This window comes from Amblyomma mixtum, chromosome 5 (assembly GCF_055824585.1).
Source record: "Amblyomma mixtum isolate Tamu chromosome 5, ASM5582458v1, whole genome shotgun sequence".
Classification (NCBI taxonomy): domain Eukaryota; kingdom Metazoa; phylum Arthropoda; class Arachnida; order Ixodida; family Ixodidae; genus Amblyomma; species Amblyomma mixtum.
Window position 1 is genome coordinate 180,118,100 of NC_143016.1, and position 23,005 is coordinate 180,141,104.

Sequence of the window (23,005 nt, forward strand, 5' to 3'; positions counted from 1 at the left end):
GGTGGCCCGCGGATTTCTCGTGTTGTCAATTCTCACCGGTTTCAGTGCTGAACTGAGCTTCGGATGCGACCAGATTAAAATTCTAAATGAATATAAAACACTTGGGGTGTACTTCTTTGCTCACATAAATTGGGACATTCATATTTATTATCTGTGTAAAAAAGTCTCATCAATAACCGGCGTTTTCTCTCGATACCGGTCTTTCCCACCATCGAAAGCAAAAATGCAAATGTATTTCGCTGTTTACATTTCTCATTTCACACACTATAACTTAGTCTGGGCAACTACTACCAAGAGTAAAAAACAGTATTCTTGTCTTGCAGAAGAAAATGGTCCGTTACATCGCCAGCCTTGAACGCATGTCGACAACACAGAATACATTTGTGTCCTATGGCTTCATTCGAGCAGATCATCCGTACAAGTTTCGTCTATTGGGCACATTGCATTTTGCCTCTCCGGAAATTTGAAGACGTAAAATCTCTGGCACCACTGGAACAGCGCAGTACCATTGTGCAGACAAGAAACGCTGATATATAGGCAGTACCACCCTTTCGCCCAACCACAAGCTACAGTCTTTAGCTGATAACGCACCCGCCACTTTGAATAAATATAGAAACACTGTTGGTAAAAATTCAAAACTGCAAAGCAATTTTGGAAAATTACAATAATCTTGTTATGGTCCAAGTAACTTCATTTCAAACTGCGGCATTAAATACTGTTCGATGTTTGCTTTGTACTTGTAATTTACAAAATTTGTTACATATGTTTTTGTATGCGCATGTGTGCTTTGTGTATTGTTGTCACTGCGAAATGTTTGGTCTATTTTCTTTTTTCTTTTTATTGTTCTGCTTTGCTGCAACCAGTTCCACCTGTTCTCATGTAAACGGTTCCTGGGCCTTTGTCAATCCAAATGTCTGGCTTTTAGCCCAGGTATCCGACCAATGTTTGACTACTGGAAAGTAAAACCTGAGTATGATATTTATCTGGCACAAATAAGCGCGTAATTATTATGCTTGTAATAAATCGAACTCTAAAGTGGCTTATAAAGTGCAAGCAAGAGCAAGAGAGAATGTGAGCAATTATTCCCTGAAAAAAGATTCGGAAAGTAAGAAAGTGGGCGGAAAAGTATGTACAATATTTCAAGAGGCTGTGCCACTCATTTCCACGAAGCAGTATAAATTAAGGATGCGGAGCCATACTATATACAATATTTTTGATGCCTACGAGAGTAGTGTAGGTAACATTAAACATGCTGTGGTAGACATCTTTGATCTTTGACATCTTACGCACCATCAACTGTTCTTGCTTCCCCTAGCGTGGTGCTCAGCTTAACCGAGGTGAAGTGCTTGAGAAATTGATCTTAGACCACTCTCTGTGTGACGAGCAATACCTTTTTTTCTTATGACGCTCTTTGGTCAAAGCTGTCCCTGCGCCACAAATTTTGTGATTGTTATCTACAATTTGTTCTGTAAATGACATGTAATTCATATTGGCTCGGTTCTTTGCAGTGTCTGGGGTTCGTGTTCTTTAATATTCCCAGCGAGTTATCGAGTAATGGCTCTTCACTTCTACAAATTTGCAGGTGGTTCTCTTCTGGTTCATGCAGTAAGAACTCACATTGTCAAGCGTGAAGTGCAGTCTAGCCTTAGCACTATTTTGTTCCTGTGTAAAATTTGGCGTTGAACGCGGACCCTTACATATTTATGCTCATTTTGCGTGTTACTATTGTGTGACCATTAAATAGCCTAGATGTAGCATTTTTCCCTAATATACTTTTCCTCTCTTTTCGTTCCATCCACACGGAGGAGTGGGAGGCATAGGAATGGGACCAATGGCGTCACCACAGCGCGGATATTTATTAATCTCGAACGCGACGGCACTAATGATCGATGCTATTTGTTCCCCTCAAAAAGCTCCTTAAAAGTGCATGTTTCCTGCCAGAAGCATCTAATAATTTCGTTTTTACGATATATTAAGACGTGTCTCTAAATATGAACTGCTTATTTCTCCCTTTTCATCAGGGCAATACTACAGTGACTACGAATGGTGGGGAAGGCTGCGTTTCTCCATGGGAGGTAAAGTGATATTTTGGATCATTACCATAAATCCTGTTTTCAGAACAATTCCTGTACCTCCTCTTTCCTGGCATCGAAGTTTATCTGTGCTTGCATAAGGTGCACAAGTATCTGAGAACCATATTTATGGTCCTTACGGAGCGTGTTCCCATAAGGCAGGTATGAAGGATGTGAGAAAGTCTCGTATCATTTTTCAGATAAACAACCAACAATATTTCAGCCGAAGTCTAGAAAAAACACGCGTTCATTTTATTCCAGCACAACTTGAGTACGGTTTATAAACTGTTGCACCGCTTCATACGCGCGAAGAGTTTTCATTTTAAATATAAAGGGCTGTACAGCTTATACGGATGCATAATTTCTTTAGCAGTATAGTTCCGGTGGGAGAAAAGTCCTTGCCCTCTTCGAAGAGGAGACGCTGTGGTACTGAGCTGGAGATCACAATTACGACCCATCTTCGAATAAACAAGAGACAGCTTGTGCGTTTCTAGGCTGTTAGAGCGCGTTTCATTGTTGCTAAAACAAAACAAATGCGTGTGAACAGAGAGCCTGCTGCATCTTTAAGAGCCATCAATGACAAATGTATTTAGAAGCTTCTTTGGCATTGCATTATTATAGGTATTACCGCACTTCCTTCAAGCTGCGTATATTTATAGCCTGCACTAGAAATGTAGCGTCTTGGTGAAATGCGTCACGAGTACGCGTCACGAATAGAGTGCGTCATGATACGTTGTAAAATAAACTCATTTCCATTGACAACAACAACGCCAACACATCTTCCTCCAGCACGTCAGGCGGACCACCAAGCGAAAGCGAAAGACAATCTGAAATCAAATCTATGTTCAGGAAACGTTGACCTTCTATGTTAGTGATTTGGATTTAGATAGGGAGATCTCATTGTACCGCGGCGAATACTGGGCGAATGTCTGGAATATAAGACCGTTTAAAAAAGTCAAAGGCTGCAAACGCTACAGAATAACTTACCCGAGTTATACTGGAATTAAATCGTCAACATATATTCTGCTTGTAAACATGACATTTAAGGAACTCCACCACTACTCCTATAGGTGTTCGGTCGCTTTCGCTTGCCATTTTCGTTTTCCTTGTGGCGTTTTTCTTCCTTTTATGCTTATGTAACACTGTTAAGTATTAAGTTTTTATCTGCAATTTCTTTGAAGCATGAAATCACTGTTTTGTCTGTCGCTTCTGCTTGACTCGTTTTCAGGTGAGTTGTTTCGTTATCCCTGCCTGCAGCAGAGACTACTTTTTTAAGTGCTCCTAGCTTCATTTGAACACACTCTTGCATATTATCATAGTGACAAATTGGTGAGAATGAAACTATTAATGTATTCATGTTATTTCTTTTGTTTTTGGTATTTTTTTATTCGAGAAGTATGCCATGAGGCATAAGTTGGGAAAGGGGAGTGGATACTTGGCGATAGAAAGTTAAAAGAAAGGGTGGAGGCCAGTTCCGCCGAGGTAGTCGCATAGGCTGCTATGGAACTGATTGTACGAGGTACCATTTCGTTGTTTCTTTGAGACTGCCAAGTGTATACGGTGGCCCGCGGATTTCTCATGTTGTCAATCCAGACCGGTTTCAGTGCTGAACTGAGCTTGGGATGTGACCAGATAAAAATTCTAAATAAATTTAAAACACTTGGGGTGTACTTCTTTGCTCACAAAATTGGGACGCTCATATTTTTTATCTGTGTAAAAAAGTCTCATCACTAACCGGCGTTTTCTCTCGATACCGGTCCTTCCTACCATCGAAAGCAAAATGCAAATGTATTTCGCTCTTTACATTTCTCATTTCACATACTGTAACTTAGTCTGGGCAACTACCACGAAGAGTAAAAAAACAGTATTCTTGTCTTACAGCAGAAAATGGTCCGTTACATCGCCAGCCTTGAACGCATGTCGACAAAACAGAATACATTTGTGTCCTATGGCTTCATTCGAGCAGATCATCCGCACAAGTTTCGTCTATTGGACACATTGCATTTTGCCTCTCCGGAAATTTGAAGACGTAAAATCTCTTGCACCACTGGAACAGCGCAGTAGCATTGTGCAGACAAGAAACACTGATATAGAGGCAGTACCACCCTTTCGCACAAGCCACAAGCTAGAGTCTTTAGCCGATAACGTACCCGCCACTTTGAATAAATATAAAAACACTGTTGGTAAAAATTCAAAACTGCGAAGCAATTTTGCAAAATTACAATAATCTTGCTATGGTCTAAATAACTTTATTTCAAACTGCGGCATTAAAGACTGTTGGATGTTTGCTTTGTACTTGTAATTTAGAATATTTGTTGCTTATGTTTTTGTATGCGCATGTGTGCTTTGTGTATTGTTGTCACTGCGAAATATTTGGTCTATTTTCTTTTTTCTTTTTATTATTCTCCTTTACTGCAACCAGTTCCACCTGTTCTCATGTAAACGGTTCCTGGGCCTTTGTCAAGCCAAATGTCTGGCTTTTAGCCCAGGTATCGGTCCAATGTTTGACTACTGGAAAGTAAAACATGATTATGATATTTATCTGGCAGAAATAAGGGCATAATTACTGTGCTTGAAACAAATCGAACTCAATAGTGGCTGATAAAGTGTAAGCAAGAGCAAGAGAGAATGTGAGCAATTGTTCCCTGAAAAGAGATTCGGAAAGTACGAAAGTGGGAAGAAAAATATGTACAATATTTCATGAGCCTGTGCCACTCATTTCCACGAAGCAGTATAAATTAAGGATGAGGAGCCATACTATATACAATATTTTTGATGCCTACTAGAGTAGTGTAGTTAACATTGAACATGCTGTGGTAGACATCTTTGATCTTTGAAATCTTACGCACCATCAACTGTTCTTGCTTCCCCTAGCGTGGTGCTCACCTTAACCGAGGTGAAATGCTTGAGAAATTGATCTTAGACCACTCTTTGCTTGACGAGTAATACGTTTTTTTTTTATGACGCTCTTTGGCCAAAGCTGCCCCTGCACCACAAATTTTGTGATTGTTATCTGCAATTTGTTCTGTAAATGACATGGAATTCATATTGGCTCGGCTCATTGGAGTTTCTGGGGTTCGTGTTCTTTAATATTCACGGCGAGTTATCGAGTAATGGCTCTTGTTCAGTTTTACAGATTTGCAGGTTCATGAAGTAAGAACTGACTTTGTCAAGCATGAAGTGCAGTCTAGCCTTAGCACTATTTTGTTCTTGTATAAAATTTGGCGTTGAACGCCGACCCTTAGATTTATGCTCATTTTATTTATTTATTTATTCATTTATTTATTTATACATACTGCAGCGCAATTTATATGCGCTATGGCAGGAGTGGGAAGATCACAAAATGCAAGGAAACAAAATGCAGCAAAATGTAGAAAGTGAGCAATGCAAAAATTTAAAATCACAAATGAAATATCAAACAAGAACGGAACTGTTAACAACAGGCTAAGAATACACGGCTATTAAGCGTCTTCAACGGCAGTTCCAAAGTTTTGAAATGGACAGGAACGAATGGACCCAGGTAAAGAATTCCAGGCTTCTATTGAACGGGGAAAAAAACTGAATTTGAAAAAATTAGCATGCGCAAAATACGGTGTCAAATTAAGCTCTTGATGACTTCTTGTAGATGATAATGGTGCAAAGTTAATGTAGTGGTTAGCTGAGAGCCTGACTGAGGATTTGACGACACAATGTAAGAATTTTAATGATTCAGTGTGGCGACGGGCAGACAGCGTGGTTAAATTCAATGAGAGAAGTGTAGAAGAGGGTGAGAAATCGCGATCATAACGATGACATATAAAACGCACAGCTTTCTTTTGGACTGCTTCTAACATGTTATTTTCGAATTGCTTGTACGGGTTCCACACTACAGCTGCGTGTAACTATTGTGTGATCATTAAATAGCCTAGATGTTGTATTTTTCCCTAATATATTTTTTCTCTCTTTTCGTTCCATCCACGCGGAGGAGTGGGAGGCGTAGGAATGGGACGAATGGCGTCACCAGAGCACGGATATTTATTAATCCCGAACGCGACGGCACTAATGATCTATGCTATTTGTTCCCCTCAAAGCTCCTTAAAAGTGCATGTTTCCTGCCAGAAGCATCTAATAATTTCGTTTTTACGATATATTAAGACGTGTCTATAAATATGAACTGCTTATTTCTCCCTTTTCGTCAGGGCAATACTACAGTGACTACGAATGGTGGGGAAGGCTGCGTTTCTCCATGGGAGGTAAAGAGATATTTTGGATCATTATCATAAATCCTGTTTTCAGAAGAATTCCTGTACCTCCTCTTTCCTTGCATCGAAGTTGATCTGTGCTTGCATATGGTGCACAAGTATCTGAGAACCATATTTATGGTCCTTACGGAGCGTGTTCCCATAAGGCAGGTATGAAGGATGTGAGAAAGTCTCGTATCATTTTTCAGATAAACAACCAACAATATTTCAGCCGAAGTCTAGAAAAAACACGCGTTCATTTTATTCCAGCACAACTTGAGTACGTTTTATAAACTGTTGCACCGCCTCATACGCGCGAAGAGTTTTCATTTTAAATATAAAGGGCTGTACAGCTTATACGGATGCATAATTTCTTTAGCAGTATAGGTCCGGTGGGAGAAAAGTCCTTGCCCTCTTCGAAGAGGAGACGCTGTGGTACTGAGCTGGAGATCACAATTACGACCCATCTTCGAATAAACAAGAGACAGCTTGTGCGTTTCTAGGCTGTTAGAGCGCGTTTCATTGTTGCTAAAACAAAACAAATGCGTTGAACAGAGAGCCCGCTGCATCTTTAAGAGCCATGAATGACAAACGTATTTAGAAGCTTCTTTGGCATTGCATTATTATAGGTATTACCGCACTTCCTTCAAGCTGCGTCTATTTATAGCCTGGACTAGAAATGTAGTGTCTTGGTGAAATGGCCAACGCGACCTCCTTTTTTTTTCGCGAAGTGAAGTACTAACGGTCTCCTTAACGGCCAGAGGGCATTAATAGGCTAGGACAAGGCTTTTTCTCGTCTTAATTAGAAGTTTGAACTGACAGACGCCTTGAATGCTGCACCACCAGGCTTAAAAGCAAACCCTGTTGCCTGAATACGTCGCACGCGGTCTCCACGTATTGGCACTTCGTGGAGACGACTGTCGCGCTCACAGAAAAACGCTCGCATCGGAACGAATGTTTTTTCGGACGAACTTACGTACGTAAATAGTAAACTATCTAAACGACGAAGACAGAAGCACATACGCTCGGAGATAATCAAAGATTCGAATGGCCATCGCTCTTACCAGCATTGAATTCAAAGCTCCTGTGAAGTAGCTTCCTGTGAAGTTAAAACGCAGAAAACACGAAAAACATCGCGAGGATTGTGAAAATCATACTCGTGATCAAGATAGTCCCAAAGCGATCGGGGTGCTTCTGGCTTAGTAAAAAAAGGATCAAAGCGCGTTCGGGCTGAATAGATTAGACAAATGATGAACAAAAAGCTAGAAAACCATGTGCGCTGTGTGCATCTTTTTTGTAGAGGAAAAATTGACCCCAGAGTCAGAAGATACGCCTGTTTTCTTTCACCTTCTAATAAGAGACCGCCCAACAAACCCAAAACCTCCTCAAAATTTTCCAAAAATAATCCATCGGCAAATCTGGAATCTCTCCAGGAGGTGCTCATTTTTCCCGAACACATCCAAAAAAAACGTGCCCAAAACTAGCACTGCCCAGAAAATTCTGCCTCCCAGGGAAAGGCCCAAAAGATAAGTGCTTGATTTCTGGGCTCTGGTTCAACAAAATTATTCCTCCTTTTTTATGCAGTCATCAGGTGTCTGAGCGCACATGTGTGTGAAATTTCAGGCACATACTTACGTTACACGAGGTGTAATACACCTATCCACTCGTGCGATTGCGTGCTGGCTCGACCGTCCTGCACTTACCTGTTTACATGAAATGTCCTAGTGAAAGGGAGTTTCTGCGCAATTAGAACAGGGACGGAGCTCACGGCGGGCGACACAAAACGGCGAGCAGAACGGCGGGCAGCGCAGAAGATGGCCAGTCTACCTGAACCGATCTCGTGCAGCGCGGCGACACTTCGTCTTTTATCGGGGCTTCGTCTTCGTCGGCGATTCGTCAGTGATCTACCCATGCGGTGTCAGGCTCGGCCGTCGTAGTTCGCTACAATTTCCCCGGGAAAGAAGAGGAGCCACCCTAGCGACTTATGGTGAGGGCAAGAAGAGGAGAGGGTCGTGGTATGTCTTCAGGCGGCTGCCGTGGACGGTTTCTCAGTCGTGATGGCGCAACTCCGAAGAAGGGTTGAGCGGCTCCACGATGTAATTGACCGGCGACGTTTGCTGGACAATACGATAAGGCCCATGGTAGTCCGTGCGAAATTTGATTTCAATCCTGGTGGTGTGCCTAAGAGGGGCTTTAAGTGTGCCTGGTACCCAGTTCCAAACTAAGGATCCAATCGGAACAACGTGTTGCCTGTTACGCTTATCGTGGCGATGTTTTTGGCAGCCTTGGAATTCGGAGGTAAAAGAGCGCGCTGACTGGCGGCATTCCTCGGCATGTTTTGCGACTTCGGAGAGGGGCGTGCACTGGCAGGCGTCAGGAGTATAAGGCAAGATGGTGTCCATCGTGGACGACGGCTCACGCCCATACAGAAGGAAGAAAGGGGTAACGCCGGTGGTTAACTGCGTTGCGGTGTTGTACGTGTATGTCACGAGAGGAAGGACAGCGTCCCAGTTGGTCTGATCTGCTGCAGTCTACATAGTGAGCATGTAACCGAGAGTATAGTTGAAGCGCTCGGTCAGCCCGTCAGTTTGAGAATTGTAGGCAGCGGGGGTCCGATGTACGATGCGACATTCGGCGAGCAGAACTTCAACGATGTGTGAAAGGAAGGCGCGGCCTCTGTCACTGAGCAGCTCGCGCGGCGCGCCGTGGCGAAGAACAAAGTGATACAGCAGGAACATAGCAACTTCGCGGCTAGTAGCAGCAGGAAGGGTGGCTGTCTCGGCATAACAGGTGAGGTGGTCGACGCCGGCGATAATCCAGCAGTTCCCAGAGACTGTACGGGGAAGCGGGCCGTAAAGGTCGACGCCAACGCGATCGAAAGGACGGGCCGGGCAAGGGAGTGGTTGCAAGGGGCCGGTCACACGGGGAGCGGATGTTTTCCGACGCTGACAGGCGATGCAAGATAGGACGTATTTTCGAACATATGGGTACAGGCCACGCCAGTAGTAACACTGAGAAATTCTTTTGAATGTCTTCAGCACACCAGTGTGCGCTCACTGAGGGTCAGCTTGGTAAGAGGCGCATATTTCAGATCGTAAATGGCGGGGAATCGCGAGAAGCCACCGCCGACCATCATACATGTAGTTGCGGCGGTATAGAAGGCAGTCCCGGGAGGCAAAGTGGGGAGCTTGACGTTGTAAAGTTTAAGAAGGCGCAACGTTGTGTGATGAAGACGCGGCGTCTATGAGGGACGCAAACCACCGGTATTTCCGCTGCTCCGCGGGCATATCCGCGAAGGTAGGAGACGAAAGTACGGGACTGTTCGCCGAGGAGCAGGCAGCGTCGCTGGGAAGGGTAGACCGAGACAAAGCATCGGCGTCCATGTGCTTACGGCCAGAACGGTAGATGACGCGGATGTCAAACTCTTGAAGGCGAAGAGCCCACCGAGCGAGGGGACCAGATGGATCTCTAATGGACGATAACCAGCAGAGCGCATGGTGGTCCGTGACGACGTCAAACTGACGGCCGTATAGATAGGGCCGGAATTTTGTTAGCGCCCATACAATAGCTAAAGATTCCTTCTCCGTAACGGAGTAGTTGGATTTAGCTTTGGTAAGAACGCGACTCGCATATGAAACGACGTATTCTTCAAAACTATCTTTTCGCTGGGCCAAGACAGCTCCGAGGCCAACGCCACTCGCATCCGTATGGACTTCGGTAGGCGCTGTGGGCTCAAAGTGTCGGAGTTTTGGCGGCGAAGTCAAAAGACGGCGCAGGGTAGTGAACGCTTGGTCGCACTCGGTCGACCAGCCAGATATGTCATTGTTCCCGCCAAGTGCCTCGTCAGCGGCGCAATGATGGACGCAAAATTGCGCACGAAGCGCTGGAAATAGCAACACAAACCTATGAAGCTTCGAAGTTGCTTGAGCGAAACCGCTTCAGGAAATTGCGCCACAGCACGGAGCTTGGCCGGTTCAGGAAGAATGCCTTCCTTGGAGACGATGTGCCCCAAGATGGTCAACTGCCAAGCTCCGAAGTGGCACTTCAGCTGCAGTCCGGCGTCAATCAGGAAAGTCAAAATCTGTCTTAAGCGTGCGAGGTGTGCGCAGAAATAGGCGAAAAAACAATGTCGTCAAGGTAGCAGGGTCAGGTCTGCCATTTCAACTTTCGCAAGATGTTATTCATCATCCTTTCGAATGTGGCGGGTGCGTTGCACAGAACGAACAGCCTCACGTTGAACTCGTAGAGGCCGTCGGCTGTAACAAATGCTGTCTTTTCTCAGCAAGGTGCAGCCATCAGTACTTGCCAGTAGCCGGAACGTAGGTCAAGGGACGAAAAGTATGTAGCGTCTTGGAGGCTATCAAGAGCGTCCTCAATGCGGGAAGAGGGTAATTGTCCTTGTGCGTAATTTTGTTGAGGCGTCGAAAATAAACACAGAATCAGATTGAACCATCTTTCTTCTTGACAAGTACCACCGGCGAAGACCAAGGGCTGTGAGACAGATGACGCCACGGTGCAGCATGTCCTCAACCTGCTCGCTAATCACGCGGCGCTCTGCCGCCGACAGACGATATGGCCGCTGTCGAAAAGGCGGGTGGGAACCGGTCTGAATGCGATACGCGACGGTGGAAGTCCGGTCTAGAGGAGTGTGGGCGACGTCGAAAGCAGAGCGAAAGGTGTGTAGAAGGGCGGAGAGCTGTGTCCGGTGGGCGTAAGGAAGAGCGTCGTCAATGGCGGCTTCGAAGAAGGCGTCGGGCAACGGATCAAGTGCCGAATCAGGATGAAGAGCATTGATGGAGGAACTGCGGGAGATCACGTGGGCATCCAGGTCCGAGAGAAGGTGGGCAGGTTGAACTGAACCAGGAGACTCGCCACGTAGCAGATAAAGCGGGCAGGGAGACGGATTGTAGATAAGCATCTTCGTGAGACCTATGTGAACATCGAGAACAGCAGACGGCAGCGGCAAGTTTTTGCGATGGACAAAAGAAGACGATGGCGTAAATAAGTCGGTGACGGCGGGCGTGGCAGGACACGAGAGGGACACAAGCGTTGAAGCCTCCGGAGCGACGTCGACGTCTTCAGTTACGTTAAGCTTCTGTGGACACAGGAAATGGAGTTCGTCGGCCAAGCCGTCACACAATGGAGAAAATTCTACCTCAGCGCGGGCGCAATTTATCACGGCGTTATTTTTTGACAGGAAGTCCCACCCGAGAATCACGTCGTGGAAACAAGACGGCAGGACCAAGAACTCGACAGTGTACAAAATATCCGCAATGACGACCCGCGCTGTGCATGCGGCTTAAGGTGCGATCCTCTCTCCGGTAGCAGTGCGAAGCGACAAACCAGAAAATGATGTCATCACTTTCCGTAACCGATGGCACAGCCTCTCATGAACTACTGACACAGCAGCGCCCGTGTCGACAAGCGCGTACACAGACAAACCGTCGACAGAAACCACTAGAATGTTCGCGGGAGAAAGATGAGGCCTTGAACTGTTCGAAGAGCACGCAGTTCTTGCCTTTGAAACTGCGCAATTTAGTTTCCCTCGTCAGCAGATGTAGCGCGACGGCGCATAGGTGAAAGTGAACGGCGACGAGGGGACGGGGATCGACAGGTCGTATACGGACGCTCGTCGTGGTGTAGGCTTCCGGAGGTGGAACAGAACGGAGGAGGTAAGGTGAGCAGGCAGAAGGCGCAACCGCTGTAGGGGCCAACCACATGGCGCAACCACATAGCCGGGGAAGCTGCGCGAAAAGCATATATGACGATGGTTCGGTGTGCGCCTAGGGTTGTATTGTGGCGAAGAGGGAGGATGAAGCGGAGCCGCTGGTAGAGCCGGTGCCGGGCGCAGGGCAGGTTGACGAGGTGGTAACGCCGCAGGCCGAGGCCGTGCAGCCAGGGCGGAGTACGTCAAAAGCGCCGCCACAGGGGTGGATTGGCTATAATGGGCCGCGGCGCCGGCGTACGTCAAAGGAGGGACGGAAGGAAGTTCTGGTAGAGGAGGAAGAGCTTCGGCTACTTGTTCGCGGATGATACGCTGTAGCGAAGGCACAAGAGGAGAGGAAGCGGCAGTATTCGGGTGGACCAGGGAAAGCTGACCAGCAACTTCTTCGCGAACAAACTGCTGGATCTGGGGCAGCAGTAGCGACTGGTCAGAATCAGATGTCAAAGCGGCCAGAGGCTCCGGGGGAGAGAGTGGAGAGTGAGTGAGAAGACGGCGCTTGCGGAGTTCGTCGTAGCTCTGGCATTGTGCTATGACGTCGACGACGGTGGCTGGATTTTTGGCGAGAAGCGTCTGGAACGCGTTGTCGTCAATGCCCTTCAGGATGCGGTCGATCTGGGCACGCGCGGGCATTGAAGCATCCACAAGCTTGCAGAGATCTACCACGTCCTCAATATAACTGGTGAATTTTCCAGGGCCACCTGCGCCCGAGCTCGCAGGCTTTGCTCAGCGCGCAGCTTGTGCACTGAAGGCCGGCCGAAGACGTCGGCGAAATTCCGCTTGAAGGCGGATCACGATGTGATGTCATCCTCGTGGTTGCGGTACCAATGATTCGCAACGTCCATGAGATATGAACTGACGTCGTTCAGTTTTAGACGATCGTCCCTTTGTTGTGGGTACTGACCCGCTAGTACGAGGCTAACCAGTCCTCGACGTCGTGGTCTCCGGTACCGCTGAAGACAGAGGGATCGCGCTGGGGCAAAGCTCCAGCGCAGATGACTGTCAGCGGCTGTGTGGCAGGAGTGTGCGGCAGGAGGGTCGGTGGTTGTGAGAATCTTCAGGCATTGTGAAAATCGGAAGCGGATGGCCTTGAAGTGCCAAGACGGGAGTAAATCCGCACCTCCACCAAGTGAAAGATGGTTTTTGCACAAGTATAACGGGGACGGAGTGCACGGCGGGCGACACAAAACGGCGAGCAGAACGGTGGGCAGTGCTGAAGATGGCCAGTCCACCCGAACCGATCTCGTGCAGCGCGGCGGCACTTTGTTTTTCATCGACCCTTCGTCTTCACCGGCGATTCGTCATTGATCTGCCCAGGCGGTATCAGGCGCGGCCGTCGTAGTTCGCTGCAATAGCATTATATTCACAAAGAAAATATGAATTAAAAAAGTGACCCGATACTGCCCACATAAGAGCAAATAGCAGCGTCATTTCAGTTTACATATCAGTCAATACAAACTTCAGACGCGTATGCATGCACCATTTATACACAATTTATGTACGTACAGCATTAGTATATAATGACGGTCACTTTTTTCTCTACTTCTGAGGAATCTTAAAAAATGGAGCAAAAAACATAATGCAGGCTGAAAAGTTGGTTCCCCCTTGACAAACATTCTAACGGCTACAGAAGCGTATATGCAAGCGCACAAGCAAATGCTTGTAAAGAGCAACATGTGGGACCAAAAGAAAAAACGAGATGGACGGCGCTGCAGATACCAAATATCAGGACACGGATTTTCTGCAAGCTAAAACCCCCCTCTCATTAGAGGCTCGCATAGGCCATGGAGCATGCTTCAGCGACGTGTTATCGAAACAGACAAAAAGAATAATTTTAGTTCCGCTACACGACAACATTTAAAAACTGTGCCTAAACCAATATAACTTAACGACATTGACAACGGAAACCAAGGGATGAAATACAAGGCGTCAGCAGCAGCTACCATGAATTCAACGCAGCGTTCTGTCCTGCGCCTTCTCACAGCACAGCGAATGCTCTAACATGCGCGTTACACCCTCTTAACAATCACATGAGTTTTATTTTCTTGCTACTAATATGTGGATACGAATGCTCAGAGCCACACGGGAGGGGGGGACGTCGAGGTAGGAGCCCTGGCGCGCCGCACCCATGGTGTAGCAGACCGCAACTGCCGCATAGTCCGGCGTTGGAGGCGAGATTAGACACGAGTAATCCAGGGGGGGGGGGGGGAAGAGTGAGTCACTAGCGACGCGAACACAACACGAACTTTGCTGCTGCGACAGGATGGCATGGTGATGGCGAAGTTAGTAGAGCAGGCTAAGCCATGGGCACTCGCAGTAAGAGGGTGGTGGGACTCCGAAGATCCCTCCCGCGCCTATGACCGCAGTGGACGCCCACGCTGCCACCGAGAACACACTGCAGTCGTCAGAGGCGCTGAAGAATGCAGGATGCATGCTCTGCTGCCGCGGAACCTGCATCGAACAGCGGCATCGGTAGGGCCATGTTGCTGCGCAAAGATATCAGAGAGTGTGAACTTTTGCTCTCATGTCTGCAATGGTGCAAAGATTTAGTGTAAAACATCGCGGCTCTGGAAGGCAGAAAATGTTGGGGTTTCGCGCAGGCTAGGACAACTTGAGCAGTGCAAACGAGTAAATAACTTCGAAATAAGAGGCGTCCCTCAAGGCAATGAAACCTTAAAATTTGTACCGAAAACTGAAGGGGTAGTTGAGGAGGATCGCATCTAGGAGCATCACATAGATGCATGCCACTGTGTCCCAACCTTGAAAGCAGGAGAACGTGATGTCTTCGCCCATTTTGCGCGGAGAGACAAGCGGAATGATCTGCTCACCAAAGCAAGGAAATTGAACACCACTTTGAACACCAGCAGTTTAATTTTTGTCAGTGAACATCTCACAAAGCAAAACAAGAAGCTGCTGGCAGCTGCTGGCAGCAGCGGTACACAAAAAGAAGGCGGCGAACTGGAAATTTATCTGGATATCTGGCGGAAAGATTTTTACTCTGAAGTATGATGGCTCACCCATGGTGCGTATTGGTACTTTCGATGACTTTGTCAAGATTTGTGGCGGCAAATGGCTGAAACAAGGCTACCAAAGTAGAGCATACAAGTTTTATCAGGCGTCATGAACTCGCGCGCAGAATCCGATACCTATTAGACAATGTGAGATTTGATTAAATAATTTGGAAGATGTGCCTTTTCAGGACTACAGATAAAGCTATAAGTACGGATAATGAAATGAACGAACTTAAAATGCTCTTTCACACTCTTGACTATGGATTCAACTCACTTTTATTCACAGAAACCAGGCTTTGTGAACCGGATTTAATGCCATTATTCAAAGGGTATGCATCGGAGAACCTCACAAGAGATATGAAAAGAGGGAGGGGGCTGCGATATGTGTTAAGCATTCAGTAAAATATGGTGTTCGCGAAGAATTCTCAACCGCAATATCGAGCGTCTTACTTTGCGTCTAGGAAATGATACTGCTTCTGTTGTATACAGACCGCCAAATGAAAGTCAAAAAGACGGTTCACGGCGTTCTTAGGAAAACTTGTCGAAACTGGAACCTTTTATAATGACCCCTGCATTATGATGGGTAATATAAACATAGATATAAACCCTTACGAGGGTAGATCGATGGACTTATAAAACATACAAACGTCTTCCTCTGTTGACTACGTCAACCTACCAACCAGAATATCTACTATGTCTGCAAGTGCAATAGACAAATGTGTATCCAACCTTACTGAGAGCAACATAGGAGTAGGCGTTTTATCGGCAGACATCAGCGATCACCTGCCTATGTTCTGTCTGGCAAACACTCACACTGAAAGACGCCAAACAAACAATGGCAATAGCCGTCACCACACAACTGATCAGACAATAGACGAGTTTAAAGCACTAGTTCCTGCATTAGACCGGGAGCATATACATAATAAAAAGGCAGGCAGTGTGTACAATAAATTCTCAGGGTGTAGTCTTGACTGTTTTTACAATGCATTAACACTGCGGGAAAGAATTCAGCACTTCATGTATGAGAGAAATCCGCGAATCAATCGTGAACGATACAAAATAATAGGAAAAAGAACGGAATATGCCATATCTTCATTTCAACATGGAAGAAATCCGTGCTTAGTGAATTCAAGAAAAGCAGAAATGTATTAGGGTGATTTAAGGAAGGCCAGATGTCTCTACAACGAACATGTTTTCTTTGTTACCGGAGACAAAAAAGGAAGGTTTGGGTTGTCGTGAATAAGATTATAGGCAGACGGAAGCCATACATAATCACAGTGGCGAGCGTTCAAATCAGTGACAAGAAGACGTCGTTAAGCCATGAACAAGCTTTTTATTGAAGCTGTTGCACCTCATTCTCAGACATGCCATATTGAAAACAATGGATACGTTGAAACACCCATCACTCGTGTGTGAGGATCTATATATTATTGAAACCAGAGAATACATGTTGAAAAGACGATAAAGAATATTATAACTCCAGGGCTGATGAAATTATTCCTATCCGAATGAAACATGTTGGGCCTGAAATAAGTGATGTGCTGACATACATTATTAACTTAGTAATTTCGACTGCAACCTTCTCCGAGAAACTGAAACCTGCGCGCATAACACCGGTATAGAAAGGCAGAGGCCCCGAAAACATTGCCAACTTTCGCCAAATTTCATTCCTGACAGTGTTTTGAAAGGTCTTTGAGGGTGCCATTTAGGATAGGCTGGCGGCTTTTCATTTTACAAAGAACAATGTGATAGCGACAGGTCAGTATGTTTTTCAAAAAAAAAATCTGCAGGTCACGCATTGCTAAATGTTGAACACAAATTTATTGCGAACATTGAAGACAAATAAATAAACATTTCGTTTGTTTCTTCACCTTATGATTACTTTCGACTTGATTGATCACAAGATTGCATTAAATAACATCTAAAGGTACGGAATAAGTGGAAAGGCTTATGAATTAATTAGAACCTACCTTTGTGGTCGGCAGCGTATGTTCGAATGCATAAGGTTTCTGCTGACATACTAATGATGCAGCAAGGTCCCGCAAGGGTCGAGGTTTGGGCCAGTGTTAGTTTTATTCTACGTAAACGACATTATAAATATTCCGGAATCCCCAGAGCTCGCTATGTACGCAGGCAGTACTAATGTATTGTTTTTCTCAGGTACTATTAATGAACTTCACGATCATGCATTATAAGTAGCATTATCAGTATCGTTGAAAGCAAACAGGTAGCAGCGAAACGTGGAAAAGATGAAATACGTTTTTTCCACGCAGTTAACAAACTAACATGTTCCGAGATAAAACTAACCTATGATGATGACCCGATAAGTCGAGTGAGGGAACAACAATTCTCCGAGTATGGTTCAACTAACGCCTAAATTGAAATACTCATGTGATTGACCTTACCGCGGAGCTCTCGAAAACTGCGGGAGTTTTATCTGAAACAAAGCATCTACCACCGCTCTGCTGAAATAAGGAGCTATATTAAGCGCTTTTCTACAGTAATCCTGCTTATGGTGCTTAAGTATCGGGCACAGCGTAAAACAATAGCAGAAAACTAAACCTCAAACAAAAGAAAATTCTTTGGATCTTCTAAAATTTTCATGGCCACTATGCGAGCTTGCGCACAGCACCTCTTTTCAGTGAGTAGGCCATGCTAAGATCGGACCAAGTATATTATTTGGAAATGATGCCGTTCCTTAGAAGAAAAGAGCGTGGAAACAGTTCTCAAAGCGACTGCCTCAGGCCAAAAGCAATATGTTCGTCCAGGATACGAACACATTGCGGAAAACACACGTTCCATTTCCAAGCACTCGAAATACTGGATAAATGAAGGAATTAGTAGGTTTCAGTTATTATAAGCACTGATTCAAAAAGCAGATAATTATGATATTAATGCGGCAAAACTTCTTTTTGGAACCAAATAGCCACTGACAGTGTTTTATCTCTTACATCATTCCTCCTGTGTTCGCTTTAAGGCAGTTCAGAACGTGGCTTTCTGTGTTTTTCTCAGTGCATATACATGATGGCTTCCTGTTCTTATTTATCACCTCTATTACATGCAACCATTTCTGTACGTTGTTCATATAATTTATAGGAATGACGCATGTGGATTCCATTATTTTTTTTTTCAAATTTTTTCGAGAAGACAGATATGATTTGCGTGAAAATGTATCGTACTCCAGTTGAAGTTATCTTGAGTAATTAGTATACGGTAGAATAGATAGTAACGGTATTTTTATCGTAACAGAGTTTGTAATTGCAAACTGTTAGTGATATATGATTATATATTAAGATTACACGATGCCGAACCTGGTGGTGGTGGGGGGGGGGGGGTGGCAGGGACCTCTGTCCGGCTTTAACAGAGTGTTTAGTCCCTGCCTCCTCTAGCTTGTACGAGGAATGAATAAATCAGTTTCAATGTTTCACTTCCAATTTACTCCTACCAGTCGGTCTTTCAGCACAATAGCGCCCTTGGAAAAATGATGCCCCCCGTGGCTACTAAAGTTGGCAAAAAGACCACTGTCCCAAATTCCTGGTAGCGACGCTAATTCGCCGAAGCGCTTAGAATTGGTTTCAGAATCGCGCGCTTCCGCTAAAAGTTTTTAAATATGTTTGAAGCCTGCGGCGGTAAGACAGCGGACGTTGGCACAGGACAGGGTTAATTGAAGATATCTAAAATAGGCCTTTATTCTAGGCTTATTATGAACATTGTAAAGGTATGAATACGGAGAACATCACGTGCGGTCGTTGAGTTCATATTTTAGGCTTTTCCTTGTTTATCCTGGGCAGCAATATTGCATATAATTTTACGAGTGTTGTTTAGGCAACATAAAGGTTATAATTGGCTGTAGTTATGTTATATTTTGTAAATAATGTAAACTGCGAATAGAAGTAGCCTTCTGGCATAGACTGCTTTTAGTTCTAATAGCCTGCTAGGACGGCATGTAATATTTCTTTGTTATGCGCTTTGCAGTTCATGTCTTCACCTAATATTTATTTGATCAAAAGCAACATGAGCTACGGCTTTATCACATGTATTAACGCAAGTACATCTCAAAAAGACCAAAAGAATCAAACACTTACCCATGTTGTGTCCATCAACGTCAACGCTTCTGAAACATGGTGAGCTCTAATCCTGTACAGCACTCTGATTGCAGATGAATTCAATGAAATACCGATCATGGTGGTGATCATGGTGGGGAACAACACATAGACGAAGACAACAGACGAACACCAGGTTTGCTCGCGGACGGCGAGAACGACTGGGGTGAAAAGTAGGGTTAGCGCCCATAGGAATATGTGAAAGGAAATGTTTCTAAAACAGTTGTTTGATTTCACAATGCGCTTGTGTTGTCGTCCGTTCGTGACGAATAACCAAGCTAATCCTAGAGCCGACTGTGGAACTATGAAACGTTTTTTTTTGAGGCGATGTATTTTTTAACGTGTGCGTGACGGTAATTCCCGGCAGGGGGTGAAGAACGGGAGCACGGCCTATTGGAACACACATGTAAGCAAAACTTTTATAAACATTTTTCTATTTTCACAGAGTACCCATGGAGGCATAACAAAAATTAATTACATACATATAAAAGCTCATGAACTTAGAAAGGCATAAATGGGTACATACAGCAACAATATTCAGAGCACCAAGCCTCTTTTACAAACAGATACAAACACACAAAAATACATGAAAAGAAAAAACGCTGGCTTCACTCATTGTTTACAGTATTTATTCTGTGACACAGAAAAAGTTTTACAATGTTTAAGGTCACTTGGAAGCTTGTTCCACAGCTTAATACCAACATGGGCCATCCTTCTTTCTCCATAGACATTTTTTGTTTTCGGAAGAAGGAAATTTCTATGAGTGGCGTTGCGAGTGCATAGTGGTGGGATAAAGAATAGCGATGAGTGTAACGGGTAATTGTCTGTAAGGCATGTGTGTATTGTCAAGACAGTCCTGTATTCAAGTAATGATTGTAGTGGCAGTATATCCATCTGTTTAAAAAGAGGAGCTGTGTGGGCGTTGTATCCTGAATGTGAAATGAATCGAATTGCCCTTTTTTGCAAGACCCTAAGTGGTTCCAAATAAGATCGGTAGGTGTGGCCCCATGATTCAATGCAATATGATAACTGGCTTTGAAAAATTGAGAAATAAATAACTCTGAGTATGTCATTACCAAAATAATCTCGGCATTTGTAGAGTGCAGAGCATGCTGCAGCTAACTTTTTACAAAGCGCCTGAATGTATTGCTTCCAGTGCAGGTTCCCGTCTAGAATTATTTCAAGATAAGTGATGTTATTCACAAGTGCAATAGGTGTTCCCAGCCATTCTACGGAAGGCAGGTTTTCATCTATTGTTTTTCTGGAGCCCCTAAATATTATGCATTTTGTCTTATTAACATTTACAACAAGTTTATTTGAAATAAACCAGCTACACAAAGTTTCCAATTCTCGGTTTGCGGCGCTAATAAGATCCATTGTAGATTCATGAGCACGTAGAAGAGCAGTGCCGTCAGCATACATAAAAACACAGAAGTGTTGTGTGAAATGCGGCAGGTCATTAATATACAAGGTAAAAAAATCGGACCAAGGACTGCACCCTGAGGCACACCAACCGTAACTGTTTCACACCACTAAGTTGGATCATTTGCCGCCGATTATTGAAATAACTTCTGAAGAATTCTAAACTAATACCTCTAGAACCGTAATGCGCAAGATTTTTGAGTAAAATTTCGTGATCAACAGTGTCAAATGCTTTCCTAATGTCCAAAAAAATTCCTAAGCCTATTTTATTATCATTTAGGAGAGTGTTGATCGTGTTTGTTAGCGATATCACGGCCGTACCAGTTGATCTGTTTGGTCTAAAGCCGTGTTGTTGAGGACATAGCGAGGCTTCTTTCTCGAGAAATATTTTCACTCTCTTTGCAACGAGTTTTTCAAAAAGTGTGTTTATGCAGGCTTAAAATGGAAATTGGGCGGTAATTCTCAACGTGGTTACGGTCACCATTTTTGTGAATTGGTACTATTCTAGCTAGCTTAATCAGATCGGGATAGGTGGAGGAATAGAAGGCAAAGTTGAAGATTTTTTCAAGTGGCTCGCATAAGATATCAATGCATTCCTTCAGCGCAATAGAGGCAACGCCGCCATCACATCAAGTAGATAATTTCGATGGAAAATGATTAGCTGTATATGCAATCTCATCCACTGTAATATCATGGTATGCAAAGGTCACTACAATGTTTTGCGGAGGAGGGAGGTACTGAGTGCAGGGGCAAGTATTTCCTATACTTGCACCAATAGTGGAAATATATACATTGAACGTTGTAACTAGATTTTCAATGGAGATCCCCAGGATTTCTATGTCAGGCATAATAAAACGATTTGCTACGGGTTTAATAACAGCGTTAATGACCTGCCACGTGACTTTCGTACTGTGGGCATTTTTCAAAATTAATTGGGAGTAATACTCTTTCTTGCGGGACCTTATGGCAGCAGTAACTAAGTTTCTTGCTCTCCGAAACTTTACTAAGTAATATGAATTACCTGGCTTTTGTTTACATTTGGTATGCCAGTGATCTTTTTCCTTAATAAGTTTCATAATAGCTTGTGTCATCCAGGGACAAATAGTCGTACTTATAGTATCTTTTGATTTGAGGTGTAGAAGATTGCAAAACTGCCGTGGTTAGCCTGTCGTTAAATTCTTCGTATAGGTCGTTAACATCAGCTGAGTTGATCAAGCTAAAATCTACCGCTTGAAGACATTCCCTTAACTGAATAACATCGATGCTGCAGTGGGGGTCAGATGTTTTACCCGGGGCAGCTTGTTCGAGAGGAAAAAATATCGCAACAGGATAATGATCTGTAAGGGATGCTTTATATATGGAGCTCAAACTAGATGATGTGTCGAAATTGCAGAGTATATGATCCAGTGACGTCGAAGAAATAGGAGTCACACGTGTAGGGCCTATAACTACATTACTGAAGCCATATGACTGTAATAAGTTAGTATATACCACACTGTTATCACTTAAACAATCAATATTTAAATCACCACAGATTAATTCTTTGACTCTTAGATTAGATAAGTTCGTGAGCAGCGATTCAAAATGGCCAAGGAAGAGTGATATAGAGCTATTTGGAGCACGATATACGACAGCAATTGTCAGGTTCACACACCGAACAACCAAAAAATCAAAACCAGCAGAATATGAATTTCTCAACCCAGGAAGAAGCGAGGAATACAACGATGTTTTTACGTATAGGCCAACTCCACCGCCTCTCGTAGAAGTTTTTCTACTGCAGGAAAAAAAAATTGAACCCTTGGATATTGTGGAATTCCCCTTCATGTAGCCAAGTTTCAGAAGCGGCTATGTAGTCAAACGTAAATGAGTGCTCACCCATTAGACAGCAGACATTATCTATGTTCTTATTCAAGCTTCGAACATTGCAATGAAGCAGAGAGGCACATGCATTTGTTTTTCATAAATTGGTTTGCTAGCTGCACACTGTCCATGATTTACTGTCGATTTTGGTTTAACAGATCAGAGCTAAGTCGGCCTCGGAACGGATCTGAATCACGTTCGAGTTCTCGGCCTTCCTAGCAAGGATCTTTCCATTAGCGACCCAGGTGAACTTCCAGCCCTTTTCTCGCTTTCGTGCAATTGCTTTTCCAAGCAATACCTTATACTCAGGACAGAGGTGCTCATTGATACAGACTGTGTCTGTGCCTTCGTAGCCAAAGTCCACCGGAGACAAAAACTGATCTTTTTCACTGCGTGTAGTATTCTGCTACGCACGGAGCGAGATGTGAGGCTCATGATCACATTTGGTTTTTTCTTGTCCTTTCCGGGTACGCGATGAATCACATCAATATCAGAGCTGGATATTGGAACACCGCGCGTTTCACCAAACTGTATTAAGGCGTCAGCAAGTTTTTCGTCAGTCCTGAGGAGTAGTCCTTTGATTTCGATGTTCTGT

General features: G+C 44.4%; 1 protein-coding gene across 1 annotated transcript in view; it reads left to right on the forward strand.

The window, feature by feature from the left end:
* LOC149344952 (uncharacterized) overlaps window positions 1-23,005 on the forward strand; it is a 70,197-nt gene that overhangs the window by 20,963 nt on the left and 26,229 nt on the right. Inside the window, exons 2-4 of the mRNA XM_089546419.1 lie at window positions 2,022-2,075; window positions 6,251-6,304; window positions 19,001-19,149. Coding sequence (XP_089402545.1) covers window positions 19,004-19,149 — 146 coding nt within the window. The 5' untranslated portion in view covers window positions 2,022-2,075; window positions 6,251-6,304; window positions 19,001-19,003. The remainder of the gene's footprint in view (window positions 1-2,021; window positions 2,076-6,250; window positions 6,305-19,000; window positions 19,150-23,005) is intronic.